General features: G+C 40.8%; 1 protein-coding gene across 5 annotated transcripts in view; it reads left to right on the top strand.

The window, feature by feature from the left end:
• celf3 (CUGBP Elav-like family member 3) overlaps positions 1 to 25,313 on the top strand; it is an 89,488-nt gene that overhangs the window by 44,972 nt on the left and 19,203 nt on the right. For 2 of the 5 annotated variants that reach the window (XM_062965296.1, XM_062965292.1), the window contains exons 3-11: positions 4,608 to 4,656; positions 9,076 to 9,204; positions 11,551 to 11,630; positions 11,854 to 11,997; positions 13,171 to 13,321; positions 16,191 to 16,340; positions 16,494 to 16,559; positions 17,442 to 17,546; positions 24,707 to 24,733. In XM_062965296.1, the coding sequence (XP_062821366.1) occupies positions 4,608 to 4,656; positions 9,076 to 9,204; positions 11,551 to 11,630; positions 11,854 to 11,997; positions 13,171 to 13,321; positions 16,191 to 16,340; positions 16,494 to 16,559; positions 17,442 to 17,546; positions 24,707 to 24,733 (901 nt within the window). The remainder of the gene's footprint in view (positions 1 to 4,607; positions 4,657 to 9,075; positions 9,205 to 11,550; positions 11,631 to 11,853; positions 11,998 to 13,170; positions 13,322 to 16,190; positions 16,341 to 16,493; positions 16,560 to 17,441; positions 17,547 to 24,706; positions 24,734 to 25,313) is intronic. The other 3 variants (XM_062965293.1, XM_062965295.1, XM_062965294.1) reach the window with 3 other exon arrangements.

Below are 25,313 nucleotides of genomic sequence, written 5' to 3'. Positions count from 1 at the left end.
TATATGTGTGTGTCTATGTGTGTATATATGTATATGTATAGGTATATGTGTGTGTGTCTATGTATGTGTGTATATATGTATATGTATATATGTGTGTGTCTGTGTATGTGTGTATCTATCTATCTATATATGTATATATGTGTATGTCTATGTATGTATGTATCTATATATATGTGTCTATGTGTGTATATATGTATATTTGTGTATGTATGTGTGTATATATGTATATGTATATATGTGTGTCTGTGTATATGCATCTATATATATGTATATGTGTGTGTGTATATATATGTATGTGTGTGTCTATGTATGTGTGTGTATCTATATATATAGAAATAATGCAGGCCTTTTCCAACTCTAATAATAACAATACACTAAAAATAATTCAGATCTCTTCAAATTCACCGGGGACTCCTCATAATATATATATGCATAATATTTATATGCATGTTTTCCTAATATACGGACCCCATGATGGCTCAACGTGATGCAAAACAAATTGGAAACAAAGCAAAGGCACGGATGGAAATCCAAATATAGACATTTTTAAAAACCTTTTGTACCGCGCAGCACAAAAACGCAAAAAATACAGTCAAAGTGATGACATTTCCCTGCCTGATGTGGGTTGTTTTTGGAAGAAGATGGAGATATGCCTTTTTCCAAAAAGAACGGACACACAAGCCGTCCGCACAGGCTCCACTTTGGGACTGGGAGGCGGTTGCCATGGCGCCGAGGGGGGCCTGTATCTTTCCTCCCCATCAGCCTCCGGTTGCCGGGCAACCTCCCGTCGCCATGGCAACCCAGAGAGGGGACCACTTCTCCTTCTGTGATGGAGATCCCGCTTTCCCGCCTCCCTCTCCATCCCCGGGTGTTGTTGTTGTGACTATTTGTGACTATTTCTCTTATCGATCTATGGGAAATAATTGTTCTGAGGGGTTTATTTGTCTTTATTATTATTATTATTATTATTGTAGCAATATACACATTATTTATTATTATTACTATTATTATTCTTATTGTAGCAATATACACAATGTCAGAAATGCATTCACTAGGGCTGCAAATGTGTGTGTGTATATATGTGTGTTGTTGTGACTATTTGTGATTATTTCTCTTATCTGTCTATGGGAAATAATTTCTCTGGGGGGTTTATTTGTCTATTATTATTATTATTATTGTAGCAATATACACATTATTATTTATTATTATTATTTTATTTATTATTGTTATTATTGTAGCAATATGCACAAATTGTCAGAAATGCATTCACTAGGGCTGCAAGTGTGTGTGTGTTGTTGTTGTTGTGACTATTTGTGATTATTTCTCTTATCTATCTATGGGAAATAATTTCTCAGGGGGTTTATTTGTCTTTAGGCTGCATTATTATTATTATTATTGTAGCAATATACACATTTTTATTATTATTTTATTATTATTATTATTGTAGCAATATACACATTATTATTATTATTTTATTATTATTATTGTAGCAATATACACATTATTATTATTATTACTATTATTATTATTATTATTATTGTAGCAATATATACAAACTGTCGGAAATGCATTCACTAGGGCTGCAAATGTGTGTGTGTGTTGTTGTGACTATTTGTGATTATTTCTCTTATCTATCTATGGGAAATAATTTCTCTGGGGGGTTTATTTGTCTTTAGCCTGCATTATTATTATTATTATTATTATTATTGTAGCAATATACACATTATTTATTATTATCATTATTGTAGCAATATACACTATATTATTATTATTATTATTATTATTATAGCAATATACACATTATTTATTATTATTATTATTATTATTATTGTAGCAATATACACAAACTGTCAGAAATGCATTCACTAGGGCTGCAAATGTGTGTGTTGTTGTTGTGACTATTTGTGATTATTTCTCTTATCTATCTATGGGAAATAATTTCTCTAGGGGGTTTATTTGTCATTATTATTATTATTATTATAGCAATATACACTATTTATTATTATTATTGTTGTTGTTGTTGTTGTAGCAATATACACAAAAATGTCAGAAATGCATTCACTAGGGCTGCAAATGTGTGTGTGTATACGTGTGTGTTGTTGTGACTATTTGTGATTATTTCTCTTATCTATCTATGGGAAATAATTTCTCTGGGGGGTTTATTTGTCATTATTATTATTATTATTATTGTAGCAATATACACATTATTTATTATTATTATTATTATTATTATTATTATTATTATTATTATTGTAGCAATATACACAATGTCAGAAATGTGTGTGTGTATATATGTGTGTTGTTGTGACTATTTGTGATTATTTCTCTTATCTATCTATGGGAAATAATTTCTCTGGGGGGTTTATTTGTCATCATCATTATTATTATTGTGGCAATATACACATTATATATTATTATTATTATTATTGTAGCAATATACACATTTATTATTATTATTATCATTATTGTAGCAATATACACATTTATTATTATAATATTATTATTATTATAGCAATATACACATTATTTATTATTATTATTATTATTATTATTATTATTATTATTATTATTGTAGCAATATACACAAACTGTCAGAAATGCATTCACTAGGGCTGCAGATGTGTGTGTTGTTGTTGTGACTATTTGTGATTATTTCTCTTATCTATCTATGGGAAATAATTTCTCTAGGGGGTTTATTTGTCATTATTATTATTATTATTATGGCAATATACACTATTTATTATTATTGTTGTTGTTGTTGTTGTAGCAATATACACAAAAATGTCAGAAATGCATTCACTAGGGCTGCAAATGTGTGTGTGTATACGTGTGTGTTGTTGTGACTATTTGTGATTATTTCTCTTATCTATCTATGGGAAATAATTTCTCTGGGGGGTTTATTTGTCATTATTATTATTATTATTATTGTAGCAATATACACATTATTTATTATTATTATTATTATTATTATTATTATTATTATTATTATTATTATTGTAGCAATATACACAATGTCAGAAATGTGTGTGTGTATATATGTGTCAGGCTCTCCAATAAACGAAATGAATCCACTTTGATGGCAATTAAAATCGTTTGGGGTGCTGTACTTCGAAATCGAAGCTTGTCCGCCTCATTTTGTGTGTTGTGTGTCCTCCGCAAACGCCACATTTCTCCCTGGTCCTTTCTCTCCCTTTCCCTTCGGCCTCCTCCTTGCCTTTAATGTGATTACAAATGCTTTTACCGAAAAAAGATCCCAGCTGCCTGCTGAGATAATCTCACTCTTTCTAATCCCGCAGAGAAGCGAGAGAGGGGGAGAGACGCACACACCACTTTCCGAGGGTCTTAACCCTCCCGTGCCTGTGGGGCCGCTCTCAGAAATATGGCTTTTCTTTGCTGGATTTGTTCAGAGGGCATTTGCTTTTCTCCGTGGCTGAGAGAGAGTGACTTTCGGGGGTTCGAACCCGGGTCTCAGAGACGGATGTCGGTCCACTCTGTCTTATGCCAGTCTCGCCATAATCCCTGACAATGAGCAGGAAAGTGGTACTTGAGGCATAAGTTCCAATGAATCCTTTGGGCCACATAGTTGTGCCTCTGTTTGTAGTCTGTCTGTGCGATTTTCTTACAGCAGCTGAGAAGATGATCCATGGTTTCGTCGGTTTCCTTGCACAGTCTGCATTTTGGGTCATCAGCTGATTTTTCGATCTTGGCCTGAATTGCCTTTGTCCTGATGTCTTGCTCCTGGGCTGCAAGGATCAGGCCTTCTGTCTCCTTCTTCAGGGTCCCATTCGTGAGCCAGAGCCAGGTCTTCTCCTTGTCAGCTTTTCCTTCAATTTTGTCAAGGAACTTTCCATGCAATGTTTTGTTGTGGAAAGTTCCTTGACAAAATTGAAGGAAAAGCTGATATTTAAAAGTTGAATTTTATTTATTTTTTATTTTATTATGACACAGCAAACAAGATAGATATGCTGGATTTTGTATATTTCCTATATATATATTATTATTATTATTATTATTATTATTATTATTATTATTATTATTATTATTATTGCCAGGTCTTGTTGGGACTGTGCCTGGCTACTTTCTCCCTTCTCCAGCTTTGAGAAGGCCTCCCCCACAGTGTCTCTATTGTGTTGTCGAAGGCTTTCATGGCTGGAATCACTGGGTTGCGTTGAATTTACCCGGCTGTCTGGCCATGTTCCAGAAGCATTCTCTCCTGACATTTCACCCACATCTATGGCAGGAGGTTGTGAGGTCTGTTGGAAACTAGGCAAGTGGGGTTTATATATCTCCAGGGTGGGAGAAAGAACTCTTGTCTGTTGGAGGCAAGTGTGGATGTTGCCATTGGCCACCTTGATTAGCATTGAATGGCCTGGCTGCTTCCTGCCTGGGGGAATCCTTTGTTGGGAGGTGCCCCGCCCTGGACCTTCCAAAGATATATAAAACCCACTTGCCTAGTTTCCAGCAGACCTCACCACCTCTGAGGATGCCTGCCATAGATGTAGGCGAAACGTCAGGAGAGAATGCTTCTGGAACATGGCTATACAGCCAAGGAAACTCACAGCAACTCAATATTAATAAATGTTGTCTATATCTCTCTCCCCTTTCAGATGAACCGGCCGATCCAGGTGAAACCGGCGGACAGCGAAAGCAGAGGAGGTAACGCCGCAACCGGAGGAGTTTGGGGAGGGTTTCTAAGTAGGTTCTCTATATACAGTATATTCCCCCCAATCCGTTATTTGTATCCCAGGGCAGGAACAACTCTGTACGTAACCACCACACCAGTCCAGTAAACCAGAAAGCAATTTATTGAAGAATATATAAAAGCCAAAGCAATACAAACGGTAAAAATAGTTTAGTCCAAAGACATGAAACAGTCAAATCCAAAGTGTAAAGGTAGACTTCCAAAACCAGGAATGCAAAATATCCAGACAACAAGGCAGCACAAAATCCAGTACACAAAACTCCAAAATACCGTATATACTTGAGTATAAGCCGAGGCACTTAATTTTACCACAAAAAAACTGGGGAAACTTATTGACTCGAGTATAAGCCGAGGGGGGGGGGGGGGGGAATGCAGCAGCTACGGGTCAATTTCAAAATAAAAATAGATACCAATAAAATTACATTTCATTAATCGAGGCATCAGTAGGTTAAATGTTTTTGAATATTTGCCGTATTTCAAAGAAAAACAAACTAGCTCTGTAAGTGGAAAAAGTAGGGGCAACAAAAACAATATGGTATCAACAATAACCTAATAATAATAATAATAATAATAATAATAATAATAATAATAATAATAATAATAATACAGTAGAGTCTCACTTATCCAAAACTCACTTATCCAACGTTCTATCTAGGGGAAATCTTGGTTGGCCAGATTGAATAGCACTGAATAGCCTTGCTGCTTGCAAGTCTGGCCGCTTTCTACCTTGCGGAATCCTTGGTTGGCCAGGTTGAATAGCAATTAATAGTCTCGGTGTGGCAGGTATGAATGCTGCAACTAGGCACCTTGATTAGCATTTAATCACCTTGCAGTTTCAACGCCTGGCTGCTTCCTGCCTAGGGGAATCCTTTGTTGGGAGGTGTTATCTGGCCCTGATTGTTTCCTTTCTGGAATTCCCAATTTCCCCGTTTTCAGAGTGTTGCTCTTTATTTGCTGTCCTGGTTTTAGAGATTACAGTAGAGTCTTGCTTATCCAACACTCGCTTATCCAATGTTCTGGATTATCCAACGCATTTTTGTAGTCAATGTTTTCAATACATCGTAATATTTTGGTGCTAAATTTGTAAATACAGTAATTATTACATAGCATTACTGCGTATTGAACTACTTTTTCTGTCAAATGTGTTGTATAACATGACGTTTTGGTGCTTCATTTGTAAAATCATAACCTAATTTGATGTTTAATAGGCTTTTCCTTTATCCCTCTTTATTATCCAACATATTTGCTTATCCAACATTCTGCCGGCCTGTTTATCTTGGATAAGTGAGACTCTACTGTACTAATACAATTTCATTTCATTAATCGAGGCATCAGTAGGTTAAATGTTTTTGAATATTTGCCGTATTTCAAAGAAAAACAAACTAGCCCTATAAGTGGAAAAAGTAGGAACAACAAAAACAATATGGTATCAACAATAACCTAATAATAATAATAATAATAATAATAATAATAATAATAATAATAATAATCACACAGTCCTAGACACTTGGGAAGTGTTCGACTTGTGATTTTGTGATACGAAATCCAGCATATCTATCTTGTTTGCTGTGAGATAATAATAATAATAATAATAATAATAATAATAATAATAATAATAATAACTTCATTTGGATCCCACCCTATCTCCCCATGGGGACTCAGGCCGGCTTCCAACATAGTAAAAGGCAAACATTCAATGCTTATATAAACAATGCAGAGCTAGATATAGATCTATAATTATAGACAGTAATTTCACATATGCATTTCCCCCTGAAAGGTTTGCAAATCCCTCTGTGTGTGTGTGCATTTCCCCTACAATATTTGCAAGCCATATATATATATCTATATATATAAAAGGAGAATGGCATCGCTCCACCAGGCAAAACAACAAAACTAAAGGCCCCCCAACCTCAAAATTTGATAACAGAACCCATCATCCATGTCTCTAGGTTCATACAACAAAACTAGACATCCCCAACCTCCATGGGGCCTAAAAAACCCCAAAAACTGGAATGCTCCATCTGCGCCTGCCCCCAGGCTTACAAGCAGCAAGTCTACTCACTGCAATTCCAATTGGCCACAGCAACACGTGGCAGGGCACAGCTAGTATGTATATGTATATATTCATATCTATTTAGACATGTCTATAGATATTTGTGTATTCATTTCCCCCTGTAATATTTGCAAGCCCTAGGTAGGTAAGAATATATTCATATCTATCCAGACATCTCTCTTTATATAGATATTTTCAGAGACTTGCAAACATATGAGGGTAAATTCATATATAAAAATATTGTATATGTATGGCTACAGATACACAGGTACATGGATCTATATGTATAAAGGATTTGCAAAGACCTGCAAACATATGAGGGCAAATTCATATATAAAATTAATGTATATAGATAGATACACATATAAAGGTACATAGAGATGGCAAAAGCTTGCAAGGGGTTAATGCCTATATATCTGTAGGAGAGTTTAATGAATATTTCAGGGGAAAATGCTTTCAGAAGATTAATGAATATATATTTTTCTTCTTCCTGACTTGCAAGGGCGTCTTTCTCTTATCAAAACATTCCCTTGATTAAGAGCGAGGGAGGCTTTGCAAAAGAAAACACACTGATAAGGTAGAAGAAAGAAATAGATCACATATTGCAAGCAATAGCCTGCAGGATCTGTTGCTGGCCTTGACCCGATTATAAGCCGGGGGAGGCTTTTTCAGCTCCTAAATAAGGGCTGAAAAACTCGGCTTATCTTTGAGTATATACGGTAATCCTCGGAAAACAAGAACTTGGTTAGCTGAAAACATAAAACTAGAAATTCTCTTGACTAAGGCTTAATGCAAGACGTTCTTTAAATTCCAACGTTGCCCAGACTGATGTAAAAATTTTTCCCCGTCTCATATAAAGCTTTTCCTGTCTCATAGACTGTCATGAAATTGTTTTGTTTACCTTTACAACTAGATAATGCAAGATGTTCTTTAAATTCCAACGTTGCCCAGACTGATCTAAAAAATTTTCCCCGTCTTATATAAAGCTTTTCCTGTCTCATAGACTGTCATGAAATCGTTTTGTTTACCTTTACAACTAGATAAGGGTCTCTTAACTAACAAGCGCAATGAGCCTCGACTCACTTGAAAACTCGCCCGAAGTTTATGGAAGCTCTGTCTCCTATCTCCTGGCTCATTAGCCTCTCCACCTGGTAATTCATCTTCGGAACTTGCTTCCCTAGAGAAATGCTACTCTGGGCTTCTGTAAAGAAGCTATGAACGACTGAGGTTCTTTCAGGCAGGGGGAAATACTTTTAAATCCCACCTCTTATACCAATTGCGGAGATGTGGAGATGGAGGTTGTTTTTATTAATTAATTATTATATATTTTATATCCACTGCCACCAGTTATTAAAGATGTTTTTATTTTTAAACACTGCCACCAGATGTTAAGGGGATTGTCAACTCTTGCCACCACTATTGGAAGATTTAGCCACTGGCTACGTAGAGAGGAGACTTTTAAATCTTTATTTTTCTTCCTTCTTGTTTGCTTTTGATAGTAATATAGATTTCAGAGACTGAGGTGTTAAAAAGAACACTAACACGTTTATTCAGGCCCAAGCTTAATGGTTACAATAACTTCTTCAGAGGCACTTAAATTAACAGTTTCAGTAACAGAATGAGGCGATTCAAACTTCCTAAAATGTCACTTCTTTCTCCACTGCCTAAACCTGCAGTCACAGACTATCTGTTCCTTATCTGGAAACAGACTACCTTAAAATAAGTCACCAAACTTATTTTAAAATTGACTCAAAAACCAAACACTTGAGCCACCCTGATCTCTCAACCAGAATCAGTCTCCCGGTACCTCATAAGGGCACCGACTCTAAAAACTAACCTTCCCTGTGGTTCTCTGACCACAGACTGACTGAGTTTCCCTCCAAATTCTGCTCTCTCTTAGTTGGCTCCGCCCCCTTCTCCATGGCAACCAACTCATGGTGCAGAGTAACTGAAATATTAACCCTTTTTAAAACACGGTTAAACATGGCTTCTATAACTTTAAAAAAACCACACTTCATTACAGCTTCCTTCAGGAATGTGGCCTTCAGAAACTATAAGAGAAACACAACACTCATTTTCAGTACTTAATTCCATCATCTACAGTAACATCAGAAACAAACATTGGCTGAATCACGACAGTGCCTTAGAATAAGGGGTGTCCACCAGCACCACAAGGGATAGGTTTTTTAGCGTCTTGGATATGGGTCGTCCTTTAGAATAAGGATCCCATATCCGCGATGAGGATCCGGTCTCTCAAATCGGGGACGGGGAAAACCCCATTGGGTGGGATGTCTGATCCACGTCCCCTTTTTCCCTCCAGAAGACCGGAAGCTCTTTGTCGGGATGCTGGGGAAGCAGCAGACGGACGAAGACGTCCGGAAAATGTTTGAGCCCTTCGGGAACATCGACGAATGCACCGTCCTCCGCGGCCCTGATGGCACCAGCAAAGGTGAGCAGAAACGGGAGGATTCCCCACTCACCCCGAATACTCTTTTTTGGGTCCAGTGGGAGATGTCCCTTCAGGAAGTCCCTCCATGCAGTATGTCTACTGATCCGATATCTTCATTGGGTCCAATGGGAGTTGCTTCTCCTGGAAATCCCTCCGTGCAACTCTAGGGGGCGCCAAAATATGTTTACCGATCCAGTATTTTCATTGGGTCCAATGGGAGATGCTCCTCCAAGCAACTGTAGGGGGCGCCAAAGCATAAATATGTTTACTGATCCGATATCTTCATTGGGTCCGATGGGAGTTTCTCTTCCATGAAGTCTCTCCATACAACTGTAGGGGGCGCCAAAGCATAAGTATGTTTACTAATCCGATATCTCCATTGGGTCCAATGGGAGTTGCCCTTCCATGAAGTCTCTCCATACAACTGTAGGGGGCGCCAAAGCATAAGTATGTTTACTAATCCGATATCTCCATTGGGTCCAATGGGAGTTGCCCTTCCATGAAGTCTCTCCATACAACTGTAGGGGGCGCCAAAGCATAAGTATGTTTACTAATCCGATATCTCCATTGGGTCCAATGGGAGTTGCCCTTCCATGAAGTCTCTCCATACAACTGTAGGGGGCGCCAAAGCATAAGTATGTTTACTAATCCGATATCTCCATTGGGTCCAATGGGAGTTGCCCTTCCATGAAGTCTCTCCATACAACTGTAGGGGGCGCCAAAGCATAAGTATGTTTACTAATCCGATATCTCCATTGGGTCCAATGGGAGTTGCTCTTCTATGAAGTCTCTCCATACAACTGTAGGGGGCGCCAAAGTATAAGTATGTTTACTAATCCGATATCTCCATTGGGTCCAATGGGAGTTGCCCTTCCATGAAGTCTCTCCATACAACTGTAGGGGGCGCCAAAGCATAAGTATGTTTACTAATCCGATATCTCCATTGGGTCCAATGGGAGTTGCTCTTCTATGAAGTCTCTCCATACAACTGTAGGGGGCGCCAAAGCATAAGTATGTTTACTAATCCGATATCTCCATTGGGTCCAATGGGAGTTGCCCTTCCATGAAGTCTCTCCATACAACTGTAGGGGGCGCCAAAGCATAAGTATGTTTACTAATCCGATATCTCCATTGGGTCCAATGGGAGTTGCTCTTCTATGAAGTCTCTCCATACAACTGTAGGGGGCGCCAAAGTATAATTATGTTTACTAATCCGATATCTCCATTGGATCTGATGGGAGTTGCTCTTCCATGAAGTCTCTCAATGCAACTGTAGGGGGCGCCAAAGCATAAGTATGTTTACTAATCCGATATCTCCATTGGGTCCAATGGGAGTTCCCCTTCCATGAAATCCCTCCATACAACTGTAGGGGGCGCCAAAGTATGTTTACTAATCCGATATCTTCATTGGGTCCAATGGGAGTTCCTCTTCCATGAAATCCCTCCATACAACTGTAGGGGGCGCCAAAGTATGTTTACTAATCCAATATCTTCATTGGGTCCAATGGGAGTTCCTCTTCCATGAAATCCCTCCATACAACTGTAGGGGGCGCCAAAGTATGTTTACTAATCCGATATCTTCATTGGGTCCAATGGGAGTTCCTCTTCCATGAAGTCTCTCCATGCAACTGTAGGGGGCGCCAAAGCATAAGTATGTTTACTAATCCGATATCTCCATTGGGTCCGATGGGAGTTGCTCTTCCATCAAGTCTCTCCATACAACTGTAGGGGGCGCCAAAGAATAAGGATGTTTACTAATCCGATATCTTCATTGGATCCAATGGGAGTTTCTCTTCCATGAAGTCTCTCCATACAACTGTAGGGGGCGCCAAAGTATGTTTACTAATCCGATATCTTGATTGGATCCAATGGGAGATGCTACTCCAGGAAGTCCCTCCATACAACTGTAGGGGGCGCCAAAGTATGTTTACTAATCCGATATCTTCATTGGACCCAATGAGAGATGTCAATGGGAGTCCCGCCATGCAACTCTAGGGGGCGCCAAAGTATAAGTATGTTTACTGATCCGATATCTTGATTGGATCCAATGGGAGATGCCAATAGGAGTCCCGCCATGCAACTCTAGGGGGCGCCAAAGCATGTTTACTGATCCGATATCTTGATTGGATCCAATGGGAGATGCTCCTCCAGGAAGTCCCACCATGCAACTATAGGGGGCGCCAAAGTATAAGTACAAAATGAGAACCCCTCTCTAGCATTATCTTGGTCGTCCAGTGCGAGTCTCAAAGGAGTTTGACCATAGAGTTGTGCTGGAAGACCTTACAGGGTGAGAGCTCTGCCCCCTCCTCGGACCCCTCTGATGTGACCTCTTCTTCCCTGAACCAGGTTGCGCCTTCGTCAAGTTCCAGACCCACGCGGAAGCGCAGGCGGCCATTAACACGTTGCACGGCAGCCGCACTTTGCCCGTGAGTAGGCCGCCATTGAGGACAACGTGGGTTTTTCCCTGTAGTTTTGTAGAAATCGAATGTTTCCGTTGCCTCTGCCGCCCCCAAGTGGTTGACTACATGTATTACACCTTCTCCAACATTTTGTTTGAAACTTTTCCTCGTATTGGGTTGTATAAAAAGAGTCTTGGGAGTCCTTTGTGCTCTTTTCCCCGATCCCTGACCCCAACGTCTCCGTCCAAAGGGCGCCTCCTCCAGCCTCGTGGTCAAGTTCGCGGACACCGAGAAGGAGCGGGGCCTCCGGCGCATGCAGCAAGTGGCCAACCAGCTGGGCATGTTCAGCCCCATCGCGCTGCAGTTTGGGGCTTACAGTGCCTACACCCAAGCAGTAAGTACTCCACGCGGGGAAGCATCTTGTTCTGAATCCCTGGATCTCTGCCTCCACCTTCGTAACTCCTCAACAGATGGCAGTCCTGGCTTGTCCAGTAGACTCTCCTCTACAGTTCCATTTGGTGGGAAGCCTTAGCATTGAACGGTTGTGTTGTTAAAGGGCGAAGTATGGAACCCTGCGCAGACGGGGAAGCCTTAGCATTGAACGGTTGTGTTGTTAAAGTGCAAAGTATGGAACCCTGCGCAGACGGAGAAGCCTTAGCATTGAACGGTTGTGTTGTTAAAGTGCAAAGTATGGAACCCTGCGCAGACGGGGAAGCCTTAGCATTGAACGGTTGTGTTGTTGAAGTGTGAAGTATGGAACCCTGCGCAGACGGGGAAGCCTTGGCATTGAACGGTTGTGTTGTTAAAGTGCGAAGTATGGAACCCTGCGCAGACGGGGAAGCCTTGGCATTGAACGGTTGTGTTGTTAAAGTGCGAAGTATGGAACCCTGCGCAGACGGGGAAGCCTTGGCATTGAACGGTTGTGTTGTTAAAGTGCGAAGTATGGAACCCTGCGCAGACGGGGAAGCCTTAGCATTGAACGGTTGTGTTGTTAAAGTGCAAAGTATGGAACCCTGCGCAGACGGGGAAGCCTGAGCATTGAACGGTTGTGTTGTTAAAGGGCGAAGTATGGAACCCTGTGCAGACGGGGAAGCCTTAGCATTGAACGGTTGTGTTGTTAAAGGGCGAAGTATGGTACCCTGCGCAGACGGGGAAGCCTTAGCATTGAACGGTTGTGTTGTTAAAGGGCGAAGTATGGAACCCTGCGCAGACGGGGAAGCCTTAGCATTGAACGGTTGTGTTGTTAAAGTGCGAAGTATGGAACCCTGCGCAGACGGGGAAGCCTTAGCATTGAACGGTTGTGTTGTTAAAGTGCGAAGTATGGAACCCTGCGCAGACGGGGAAGCCTGAGCATTGAACGGTTGTGTTGTTAAAGGGCGAAGTATGGAACCCTGTGCAGACGGGGAAGCCTTAGCATTGAACGGTTGTGTTGTTAAAGGGCGAAGTATGGTACCTTGCGCAGACGGGGAAGCCTTAGCATTGAACGGTTGTGTTGTTAAAGTGCTTTAAACAGAGACATCAGAGTCTGCATTCGGGACCATTCATACTACGTCTCTCTCTCCTCCAGCTAATGCAGCAACAGGCGGCCCTGGTTGCCGCGCACTCGGCCTACCTCAACCCCATGGCGACCATGGCCGCGGTCCAGATGCAGCAGATGGCCACCATCAGCCCCAACGGCCTCATCGCCACTCCCATCACCCCCATCACGCCCTCCTCAGGTGAGCCCCGTACTTCAGACAGCCATCCGTCCACACCTTGCCGGTCACCTGGGGCCATTGGGGGTGGACAAGTGACACATGGACAAGTGTTTCCACCTGATTTCCTATGGAAAAGGGCACGCTTCCTCCTACCACTTATTGGGCAGAAGTTTTGAATGAATAGAAGAGGCGAAGAGGGTGAAGTGTGGGCTTGGCTCCTGTGGTCAAAGTCTAACTGTTGTGTGACTGTTGTATTGAAAGAGAGTCAGGTACTTAAGTTGATTGACAGCAGGCATTGTCCCCTGTTAATTGAGTGACTGGGAAAGCTATATTTGCCAGAGGCTGAACTCAGGGGGCCAGTTGGTTCTCGCAGAAGTAGAGGCAGCAGGAGGACATTTTTGCTCCCTGGCTTCAGGTAGGATTTGGCTAAGATTTGGCAAAGATTTGAAACTGAGTGTGGGCTTGGCTCCTGTGGTCAAAGTCTAACTGTTGTGTGACTGTTGTATCGAAAGAGAGCCAGGTACTTAAGTTGATTGACAGCAGGCATTGTCCCCTGTCAATTGAGTGACTGGGAAAGCTATATTGATCAATATAGCTAGAGATGAGATGATGGATGAATGGATGGATAGAGGTGATTGGTAGAGATGATAGACTGATGGATAGAGATGATAGAAGAGATAGAACAATAGATAGGGATGATCGATATAGCTAGAGATGAGAGATAGAGATGATGGATGGATGGAAAGATAGAGGTGATTGGCAGAGGTGATAGACTGATGGATAGAGATGATAGAAGAGATAGAACAATAGATAGGGATGATCGATATAGCTAGAGATGAGAGAGAGATGATGGATGGATGGATAGATAGAGGTGACTGGTAGAGCTGATAGAGCAATGGATAGGGATGATAGAGGAGATAGATAAGGATGATAGGAAGGATCGATAATAGCTAGAGATGAGAGATAGAGATGGATGGATGGATAGAGGTGACTGGTAGAGCTGATAGAGCAATGGATAAGGATGATAGATAAGGATGATAGAGATTATTGATATAGCGAGAGATGAGAGATAGAGATGATGGATGGATAGATAGAGGTGATTGGTAGAGATTGATGGATAGAGATGATAAGATAGAAAGATAGGGATGATAGAGATTATCAATATAGCTAGAGATGATGAATGGATAGAGGTGATTGGTAGTGATGATAGATCAATGGATAGAGATGATAGAGGAGATAGAAAGATAGACAGGAATGATAGGAAGAATCGATATAGCTAGAGATGAGAGATAGAGATGATGGATGGATGGATAGAGGCGACTGGTAGAGATGATAGATCAATGGATAGAGATGATAGAGAAGATAGAAAGATAGAGAGGGATGATAGAGATTATGGATATAACTAGAGATGAGAGATAAGAGATGATGGATGGATGGACAGAGGTGATTGGTAGAGGTGAGTGATGGATAGAGATGATAGAAGAGATAGAGAGAAAGATATTCAGGGATGATAGAGATGATCAATATAGCTACCGGTAGTGATGAGAGATAGAGATGATGGATGGATGGAAAGATAGAGGTGATTGGTAGAGGTGATAGATTGATGGATAGAGATGATAGAAGAGATAGAACGATAGATAGGGATGATCGATATAGCTAGAGATGAGAGAGAGATGATGGATGGATGGATGGATGGATGGATGGATGGATGGATAGATAGAGGTGACTGGTAGAGCTGATAGAGCAATGGATAGGGATGATAGAGGAGATAGATAAGGATGATAGGAAGGACCGATATAGCTAGAGATGAGAGATAGAGATGATGGATGGATAGAGGTGACTGGTAGAGATGTTAGATCAATTGATAGAGATGATAGAGGAGATTGAAAGATAGAGAGGGATGATAGAGATGATCGATATAGCTAGAGATGAGAGATAGAGATGATGGATGGATGGAAAGATAGAGGTGATTGGCAGAGGTGATAGACTGATGGATAGAGATGATAGAAGAGATAGAACAATAGATAGGGATGATCGATATAGCTAGAGATGAGAGAGAGATGATGGATGGATAGATTGAGGTGACTGGTAGAGCTGATAGAGCAATGGATAGGGATGATAGATAGATAGATAAGGATGATAGGAAGGACCGATATAGCTAGAGATGAGAGATGGAGATGATGGATGGATGGATAGATAGAGGTGACTGGTAGAGTCGATAGATCAATGGATAGAGATAATAGAGGAGATAGAAAGATAGATAGATAGATAATTAGATAGATAGATAGATAGATAGATAGATAGATAGATAGATAGGGATGATAGAGATGATCAATATAGCTAGAGATGAGAGATTGAGATGATGGATGCATGGATGGATGGATGGATAGATAGAGGTGACTGGTAGAGTCGATAGATCAATGGATAGAGATAATAGAGGAGATAGATAGATAGATAGATAATTAGATAGATAGATAGGGATGATAGAGATGATCAATATAGATGAGAGATTCAGATGATGGATGGATGGATAGAGGCGATTGGTAGAGATGATAGATCAATGGATAGAGACAATAGAGGAGATAGAAAGAAAGATAGATAGGGACGATAGAGATGATCAATATAGCTAGAGATGAGACATTCAGATGATGGATGGATGGATGGATGGGTAGAGGCGATTGGTAGAGATGATAGATCAATGGATAGCTGATAGAGATCATGGATAGAGAAGATAGATGTGATAGATAGATAGATATCTAGCTAGGATAGATAATGATAGGTACCGCTAAAAGTGAAAGATAGAGATGAGAGATAGCTAGCCATTTTGAGTCTCAAAGAGAGAGACGTGGGCCGTAAATAACTATAATGGCATACGATGATCCTCCGCCAGGTACCAGCACGCCGCCTGCCATTGCCGCCACGCCGGTCTCCGCCATCCCGGCCACCCTCAGCGTCAACGGCTACAGCCCTGTCCCCACCCAGAGCACGGGGCAGCCCACCTCGGAGGCCATCTACACCAACGGCGTCCACCCATACCCAGGTAAGGCCGAGGCCTTCCCAGACCACTCCCCACCCAGCATGGACACTTCTCCCCGTGTTAACCAGCGGCGGGATACTGGGTCGGTGGGACTGAGTATCCGAGTCTCAATTTATCTCAAAAGTGTGTGATGTCCCCCTTCGCCCCTCTCCACAGCACAGAGCCCGGCGGCCCCCGTGGACCCCTTGCAGCAGGCCTACGCCGGGATGCAACACTATACAGGTATGTGGGGAGGGGTGCAGGGCGGAGGACATAAGCCCCACACTCTGCTTCCTAGGCCCTGTTGCCAGGCAGTGCTAGACAATGGATGGCGAATGGATGGAGGATAGACAGATGAAGGATGGATGGATGGATGGGAGATGGATGGATGAAAGGTTCATAGATAGATGGATGATAGCTTATAGTTGGATACAGAATGGATGATAAACCTACGTACAGACAGATGGATGATGAATAGATGGATGATAGATGGATGGAGGATGGATGGATGGGAGATAGATGGACAAAAGGTGGATGGATGATAGCTTATGGTTGGATAGAAGATGGATGATAGACATAGAGACAAAAGGTGGATGGGAGATAGATAGATGGATGATAGATAGCTTATGGTTGGATAGAAGATGGATGATAGACATAGAGACAAAAGGTGGATGGGAGATAGATAGATGGATGATAGATAGCTTATGGTTGGATAGAAGATGGATGATAGACATAGAGACAAAAGGTGGATGGATGATAGATAGATGGATGATAGATAGCTTATGGTTGGATAGAAGATGGATGATAGACATAGAGACAAAAGGTGGATGGGAGATAGATGGACAAAAGGTGGATGGATGATAGCTTATGGTTGGATAGAGGATGGGTGATAGACATACAAACATACAGATGGATGATGGATAGATGGATGATTGATGATTGAAGGATGAATGGAGATAGATGGACGAAAGAGGGTTGTAGTTGGATAGAGGAGGGATGATAGAAATACAGACGGACAGATGGATGATAGGTGAATTATAGATACATGGAGGATGGATAGATGGCAGGACCCACGGACGGGACCGCTGCATCCGGAGGGTTCACTGCGCCCGCTTCTCTCCGCAGCCGCCTACCCCGCCGCCTACGGACTGGTCAGCCCGGCCTTCCCGCAGCAGCCGGCCACCATCATCGCCCAGCAGCCGCCTCCTCAGCAGCAGCAGCAACGGGAAGGTAGGTCGGGCCCGACGCTAAAACCAGTCCAGAATTTTGGGAAAAACTGTAATCTATTATCTAGGTTGTTCTTGTACCAGTATTAAAGAAAACTCTAAAATCAGGACAGTAAATAAAGAGCAACACTCAGAAAACAGGGGAATTAGAGGCAGGAAACAATCAGGGCCAGTTAACACCTCCCAACAAAGGATTCCCCTAGGCAGGAAGCAGCCAGGCTTTGAGGCTGCAAGGCCATTCAATGCTAATCAAGGTGATGAATTGCAACATTCATGCTTGCCTCCAACAAAGGATTTCCCCCCTCCACACACAGGAAGCAGCCAGGCTTTGAGGCTGCAAGGCTATTCAATGCTAACCAAGATGGCCAATGGCAACATTCACTCATGCCTCCAACAAAGAAGAGTTCTTTCTCCCACCCTGGACATCATTTCACAGATATATAAACCCCACTTGCCTAGTTTCCAACAGACCTCACAACCTCTGAGGATGCCCGCCGTAGATGTGGGCAAAACGTCAGGAGAAAATGCTTCTGGAACACAGCTATACAGCCCTGAAAACTGCCTTTAAGGTTCCGACCATAATCCACTCATGATATCCCCCAATGACGAGACCACAAGGACTCCTTTTGTAGCCATGACACCTCCCTGAGAATAATAATAATAATAATAATAATAATAATAATAATAATAATAATAATAATACTCAACACTGAGTAATATGTGTCTGTATAGCATATTTCCCCTGTTTTGGGTGTTCTGTAAACTCTTGTATGTTATTCACTTAACAGTAATATTACTTAACATGGACCGTAATAAAGTTTATATGTTGTTATAGTAGTAATAATAATAATAGTAAAGGTAAAGTTTTCCCCTGATCCAGTCGTTTCCGACTCTGGGGCTTGGTGCTCATCTCCATTTCTAAGCCGAAGAGCCGGCATTGACCGTAGACACCTCCAAGATTATATAGCAGGCATGACTGCATGGAGCGCTGTTACCTTCCCGCTGGAGCGGTACCTATTGATCTACTCACATTGGCATGTTTTCGAACTGCTAGGCTGGAAGAAGCTGGGGCTAACAGCGGGCGCTCACTCCGCTCCCCGGATTCGAACCTGCGACCTTTTGGTCTGCAAGCTCAGCAGCTCAGCGCTTTAACACACTTTGCCACCAGAGGCCCCAATAATAATAATAATAATAATAATAATAATAATAATAAAATATTTACTCAAAAAATTCTCAAAAGCAAGCTCAATGGAGGCAACACCATCAAGGCCATAAACACCTGGGCCATACCTGTCCTAAGATATACTGCTGGCATCATAAACTGGACACAAGTGGAACTGGACAATTTGGACAGAAAAACAAGAAAACTCATGATCATTCATCATTCCCTGCACCCTCGCAGTGATGTTGACCGACTATATCTGCCTAGAAGACCAGGGGGCAGAGGACTCTTACAAGTCAAACAAGCAGTCAAAGAAGAAGAACATGCCCTGGCAGAATATGGAAAGCAAAGCGAAGAACCTGCTTTGATTGAAGTCAAAAATCAGAAACTCCTCAAAGCACAACAGACAAAAAACCAGTACAAGAAAACCGCACTACAAACTAGAGCTGACAGCTGGCACAACAAAACACTGCATGGAAAGTTCCTTGACAAAATTGAAGGAAAAGCTGAGAAGGAGAAGACCTGGCTCTGGCTCACGAATGGGACCCTGAAGAAGGAGACAGAAGGCCTGACAGAAGACTCTGGCAGAAACTTGTAATTTTGTGATCATCTGAAAATACATCACACAGTCCTAGACACTTGGGAAGTGTTCGACTTGTGATTTTGTGAAACAAAATCCAGCATATCTATCTTGTTTGCTGTGTCATAAAATAATAATAATAATAATAATAATAATAATAATGATAATGATAAAATTACGATCTGCCAACTGCAAAAGGCCACCCTGCTGGGATCTGCGCGGATCATCCGAAAATACATCACACAGTCCTAGACACTTGGGAAGTGTTCGACTTGTGATTTTGTGATCTTGTTTGCTGTGCCATAATAAAATAATAATACCTGACACTGAGTAATATGTCTCTGTATAGCATATTTCCACAGTTCTGTACAAGAAAACCGCACTACAAACTAGAGCTGACAACTGGCACAACAAAACATTGCATGGAAAGTTCCTTGACAAAATTGAAGGAAAAGCTGAGAAGGAGAAGACCTGGCTCTGGCTCACGAATGGGAGCCTGAAGAAGGAGACAGAAGGCCTGATCCTTGCAGCCCAGGAGCAAGACATCAGGACAAATAATAATAATAATAATAATAATAATAATAATAATAATAATAATAATAATAATAATAATAATGATGATGATGATGATGAGAAGACCTGGCTCTGGCTCACGAATGGGACCCTGAAGAAGGAGACAGAAGGCCTGATCCTTGCAGCCCAGGAGCAAGCCATCAGAACAAAGGCCATTAATAATAATAATAATAATAATAATAATAATAATAATAATAATAATAATAATGTCAAACATCAGAAACTCCTCAAAGCACAGCAGACAAAAAACCAGTACAAGAAAACCGCACTACAAACTAGAGCTGACAGCTGGCACAACAAAACACTGCATGGAAAGTTCCTTGACAAAATTGGAGGAAAAGCTGAGAAGGAGAAGACCTGGCTCTGGCTCACGAATGGGACCCTGAAGAAGGAGACAGAAGGCCTGATCCTTGCAGCCCAGGAGCAAGCCATCAGAACAAAGGCCATTAATAATAATAATAATAATAATAATAATAATAATAATAATAATAATAATGATGATGATGATGATGAGAAGACCTGGCTCTGGCTCACGAATGGGACCCTGAAGAAGGAGACAGAAGGCCTGATCCTTGCAGCCCAGGAGCAAGCCATCAGAACAAAGGCCATTAATAATAATAATAATAATAATAATAATAATAATAATAATAATAATAATGTCAAACATCAGAAACTCCTCAAAGCACAGCAGACAAAAAACCAGTACAAGAAAACCGCACTACAAACTAGAGCTGACAGCTGGCACAACAAAACACTGCATGGAAAGTTCCTTGACAAAATTGGAGGAAAAGCTGAGAAGGAGAAGAAGTGCCCCGAACCCCAGGGAATATGGAGGGCGAACCGTGTGTGTATCCTGACGAAATCCCAGCCCTATTCCCTCCAATCCCTCTCCTCCCCACGCGCTTATAGGTCAAACAATACGTCGCATCGTCGGATTTCAGAACCTTAATCCAAGGTACGCGGCGGGTGGCCTATTTGCGCCGGGACTTCGGCCAATGAAGGGCTGAAGGAAAGCGGATTCTTTCCCCGTTCCCTTCCCATAAGCATTGCAATCCTGCAGCTAATCCGACCCAGGCGAGGATTAAATATTTTCCGATCCTCCTCAGTCACATCCATGTAGGAGCTTTACCACGACTTAGGAACGTTTTCTTCCTCAGTTCTGCGCAAAAAGTACGACTTTCTGCCAAAAAATCGCTGCAAATGACAATATATGTAACACTATTTTTGCTCCTGTATTATAAATGTCATTTCCTAATTGGTTCTATCGTAAAAACATAAAAACTACAGAAACTTTGTGTTGTCGAAGGCGTTCATGGCCTGAGAGTTCATTGCTGAGAGTTTTCCCGGCTGTCCGGACATGTCCCAGAAGCATTCTCTCCTGACGTTTCGCCCACATCTATGGCAGGCATCCTCAGAGGTTGTGAGGTCTGTTGGGAACGAGGCAAGTGGGGTTTATATATCCGTCCAGGGAAAGAGAAAGAACTCTTGTCTGTTGGAGGCAAATGTGAATGTTGCAATTGGCCACCCTGATTAGCATTGAATAGCCTTGCAGCTTCAAAGCCTGGCTGCTTCCCACCTGGGGATAATAATAATAATAATAATAATAATAATAATAATAATAATAATAATAATAATACTTTATTTATATAAGGGACTCAGGGCGGTTTCCAAATGTGAATGTTGCAATTGGCCACCTTGATTAGCATTGAATGGCCTAGCTGCTTCCCACCTGGGGATGATGATGATGATGATGATGATGATGATAATACTTTATTTATATACCGCCCTATCTCCCAGAAGGGACTCAGGGCGGTTTCCAAATGTGAATGTTGCAGTTGGCCACCTTAATTAGCATTGAATGGCCTTGCAGCTTCAAAGTCTGGCTGCTTCCCACCTGGGGATAATAATAATAATAATAATAATAATAATAATAATAATAATAATAATAATAATTTATTTATATACCGCCCTATCTCCCAGAAGGGACTCAGGGCGGTTTCCAAATGTGAATGTTGCAACTGGCCACCTTGATTAGCATTGAATGGCCCTGTAGCTTCCAAGCCTGGCTGCTTCCCACCTGGGGATGATAATAATAATAATAATAATAATAATAATAATAATAATAATAATAATAATAATTTATTTATATACCGCCCTATCTCCCAGAAGGGACTCAGGGCGGTTTCCAATCATAAGAACAACAAGTGCATTACATAACAGTATAATAAACATACTCGAGTATAAGCCAACCCGAATATAAGCCGAGACTCCTAATTTTACCACAAAAAAGGGAAAACATATGGACTCGAGTAGGTGGGAAGCATCAGCTATGGGTCAATTTCAAAATAAAAATATATGCCAATAAAATTACATTAATTGAAGCATCAGTAGGTTAAATGTTTTTGAATATGGTATTAACAACAACAACTAATAATAATAATAATAATAATAATAATAATAATAATAATAATAAAAACGTCGTTTGTACCCTGCCCTATCTCCCCATGGGGACTCAGGCTGGCTTCCAACATAGTAACAGGCAAACATTCATGCCTATATAAACAATGTGGAGCTAGATATAGATCTATAATTATATATATTAATTTCACGTATGCATTTCCCCCTGAAACATTTGCAAATCCTCTCACTATATACGTGCATTTCCCTCCTGCAATATTTGCAAGCCCTATATATCTATGTTTATATCCATCTAGAATGTGTGTGTGCATTTCCCCTGAAATATTTGCAAGCCCTATAGATCTATATTAATATCTATCTATCTAGGCATCTATGTATAGATAATTATATCTGTATAGGATTTGCAAAGACTTGCAAACATATGAGGGGAAAAGTCATCTATGAAAATAATGTATACACACAGATACAGATATACAGGTACAGTAGAGTCTCACTTAGCCAACACTCACTTAGCCAACGTTCTGGATTATCCAATGCATTTTTGTAGTCAGTGTTTTCAATACATCATAATATTTTGGTGCTAAATTCGTAAATACAGTAATTACTACATAGCATTACTGTGTGTTGAACTACTTTTTTTGTTAAATTTGTTGTATAACATGATGTTTTGGTGCTTAATTTATACAATCATAACCTAATTTAATGTTTAATAGGCTTTTCCTTAATTTCTCCTTATTATCCAACATATTCGATTATCCAACATTCTGCCGGCCCGTTTATGTTGGATAAGTTAGACTCTACTGTATATCCATCTAGAAATCTCTGTGTATATGTATTTCCCCTGAAATATTTGCAGGTCCTATAGATCTAAACTCATATCTATCTATCTAGGCATCTATATATAGATAATTATTTCTGTATAGGATTTGCAAAGACTTGCAAACATGTGAGGCGAAAAGTCGTATATAAAAATAATGTATACACACAGATACAGATATACAGGTACATGGAAATCTCTAGATATTTATATGCATATAAGATTTGCAAACATATGAGGGGAAAATTCATATATAAAATTAATGTATATAGAGAGATAGATACAAATGTTTCGGTACATAGGGATTGCAAAGGTTTGCAGGGGTTAATGCCTACATATCTGTAACAGAGATTAACAAATATTTCTGGGGAAAATGCTTTTATAAGATTAATGGGTGTATATATATATATATATATATATATACTTCCTCCTGACTTGCAAGGGCTTCTTTCCCTTTTCAAAACATTCCCTTGGTTAAGAACAAGGGAGGCTTTGGAAAAGAATACGCACTGATAAGGGAGGAGAGAAATATATCATATATTGCAATCCTTTGGTTAAGAGCAAGGGAGGCTTTAGAAAAGAATGCACACTGATAAGGGAGGAGAGAAATATATCATATACAGCAATCCTTTGGTTAAGAGCAAGGGAAGCTTTGGAAAAGAATGCACACTGATAAGGGAGGAGAGAAATATATCATATATTGCAATCCTTTGGTTAAGAGCAAGGGAGGCTTTAGAAAAGAATACACACTGATAAGGGAGGAGAGAAATATATCATATACAGCAATCCTTTGGTTAAGAGCAAGGGAGGCTTTGGAAAAGAATACACACTGATAAGGGAGGAGAGAAATATATCATATATAGCAATCCTTTGGTTAAGAGCAAGGGAGGCTTTGGAAAAGAATACACACTGATAAGGGAGGAGAGAAATATATCATATACAGCAATCCTTTGGTTAAGAGCAAGGGAGGCTTTGGAAAAGAAAACACACTGATAAGGGAGGAGAGAAATATATCATATACAGCAATCCTTTGGTTAAGAGCAAGGGAGGCTTTGGAAAAGAAAACACACTGTTAAGGGAGGAGAGAAATATATCATATACAGCAATCCTTTGGTTAAGAGCAAGGGAGGCTTTGGAAAAGAAAACACACTGATAAGGGAGGAGAGAAATATATCATATACAGCAATCCTTTGGTTAAGAGCAAGGGAGGCTTTGGAAAAGAAAACACACTGATAAGGGAGGAGAGAAATATATCATATATAGCAATCCTTTGGTTAAGAGCAAGGGAGGCTTTGGAAAAGAAAACACACTGATAAGGGAGGAGAGAAATATATCATATATAGCAATCCTTTGGTTAAGAGCAAGGGAGGCTTTGGAAAAGAAAACACACTGATAAGGGAGGAGATAAATATATCATATATTGCAAGCAGTGACCTTGACCCCATTATAAGCCGAGGGCTGAAAAACCCGGCTTATTTTCGAGTATATACGGTAAGTCCCGCGCAATTAAACAGGTATATAAAAAAAGCAGCACTGAAGTGGTTTTTCTCCATTCCTTCCTGTATCGCGTTGCTCTCCCGACCTTCTTCTTCTTCCTCTTCTTCTTCCTCCAAGGAGCTCAGAGCTGTTGGTCTTCACCAGGTAGGCCGGTTGTCCTCGCTTCGGCCCCGAGCGTCCTCTAGGTCAGGGGTGGGCAAAACGGGGGGCCCTTCGTCCCATACAGGGGGTCCGTCCCCCAAAATGTCCCATTTGTCCCCACTTGACCTCTAGCGGTATGGAAGCGCATTTCCATCATTTATTTATCTGTTAGTTATTTATTTACAGTATTTATATTCGGCCCTTCTCGCCCCGAAGGGGACTCGGGGTGGATCACGCAATACACATATATGGCAAACATTCAATGCTGTTTATACACTGACAAGACAGACAATTGTACATAGATAGAGGTATATATAGGCTTTTTCCCATCTTCGGCATCTTGGAGGCTTGCGCTCAGTTCCGTCCACAAGGTTACTACGAGTAGATTACGTTTTGGAATTTTTAATATAAGTTGAAGCATACACTTTGCAATGCAGAATCAAAAGCAAATAAAAATGGAGGCACTTCGGTTCACCATCCCTCTCATTCCCCCATTTTTTCTTGAAACGAAGAGAATATTCTTAGTTTCAAATCTGACTCTAAGGTTTATTTATATCCCGCCTCCATCTCCCCCGGAGGGGAC

The sequence above is a fragment of the Anolis carolinensis genome, unplaced genomic scaffold, assembly GCF_035594765.1.
Source record: "Anolis carolinensis isolate JA03-04 unplaced genomic scaffold, rAnoCar3.1.pri scaffold_14, whole genome shotgun sequence".
Classification (NCBI taxonomy): Eukaryota; Metazoa; Chordata; class Lepidosauria; order Squamata; family Dactyloidae; genus Anolis; species Anolis carolinensis.
Note: the sequence above shows the minus strand (reverse complement) of the source record. Positions and strands in the feature narration are given on the sequence as shown.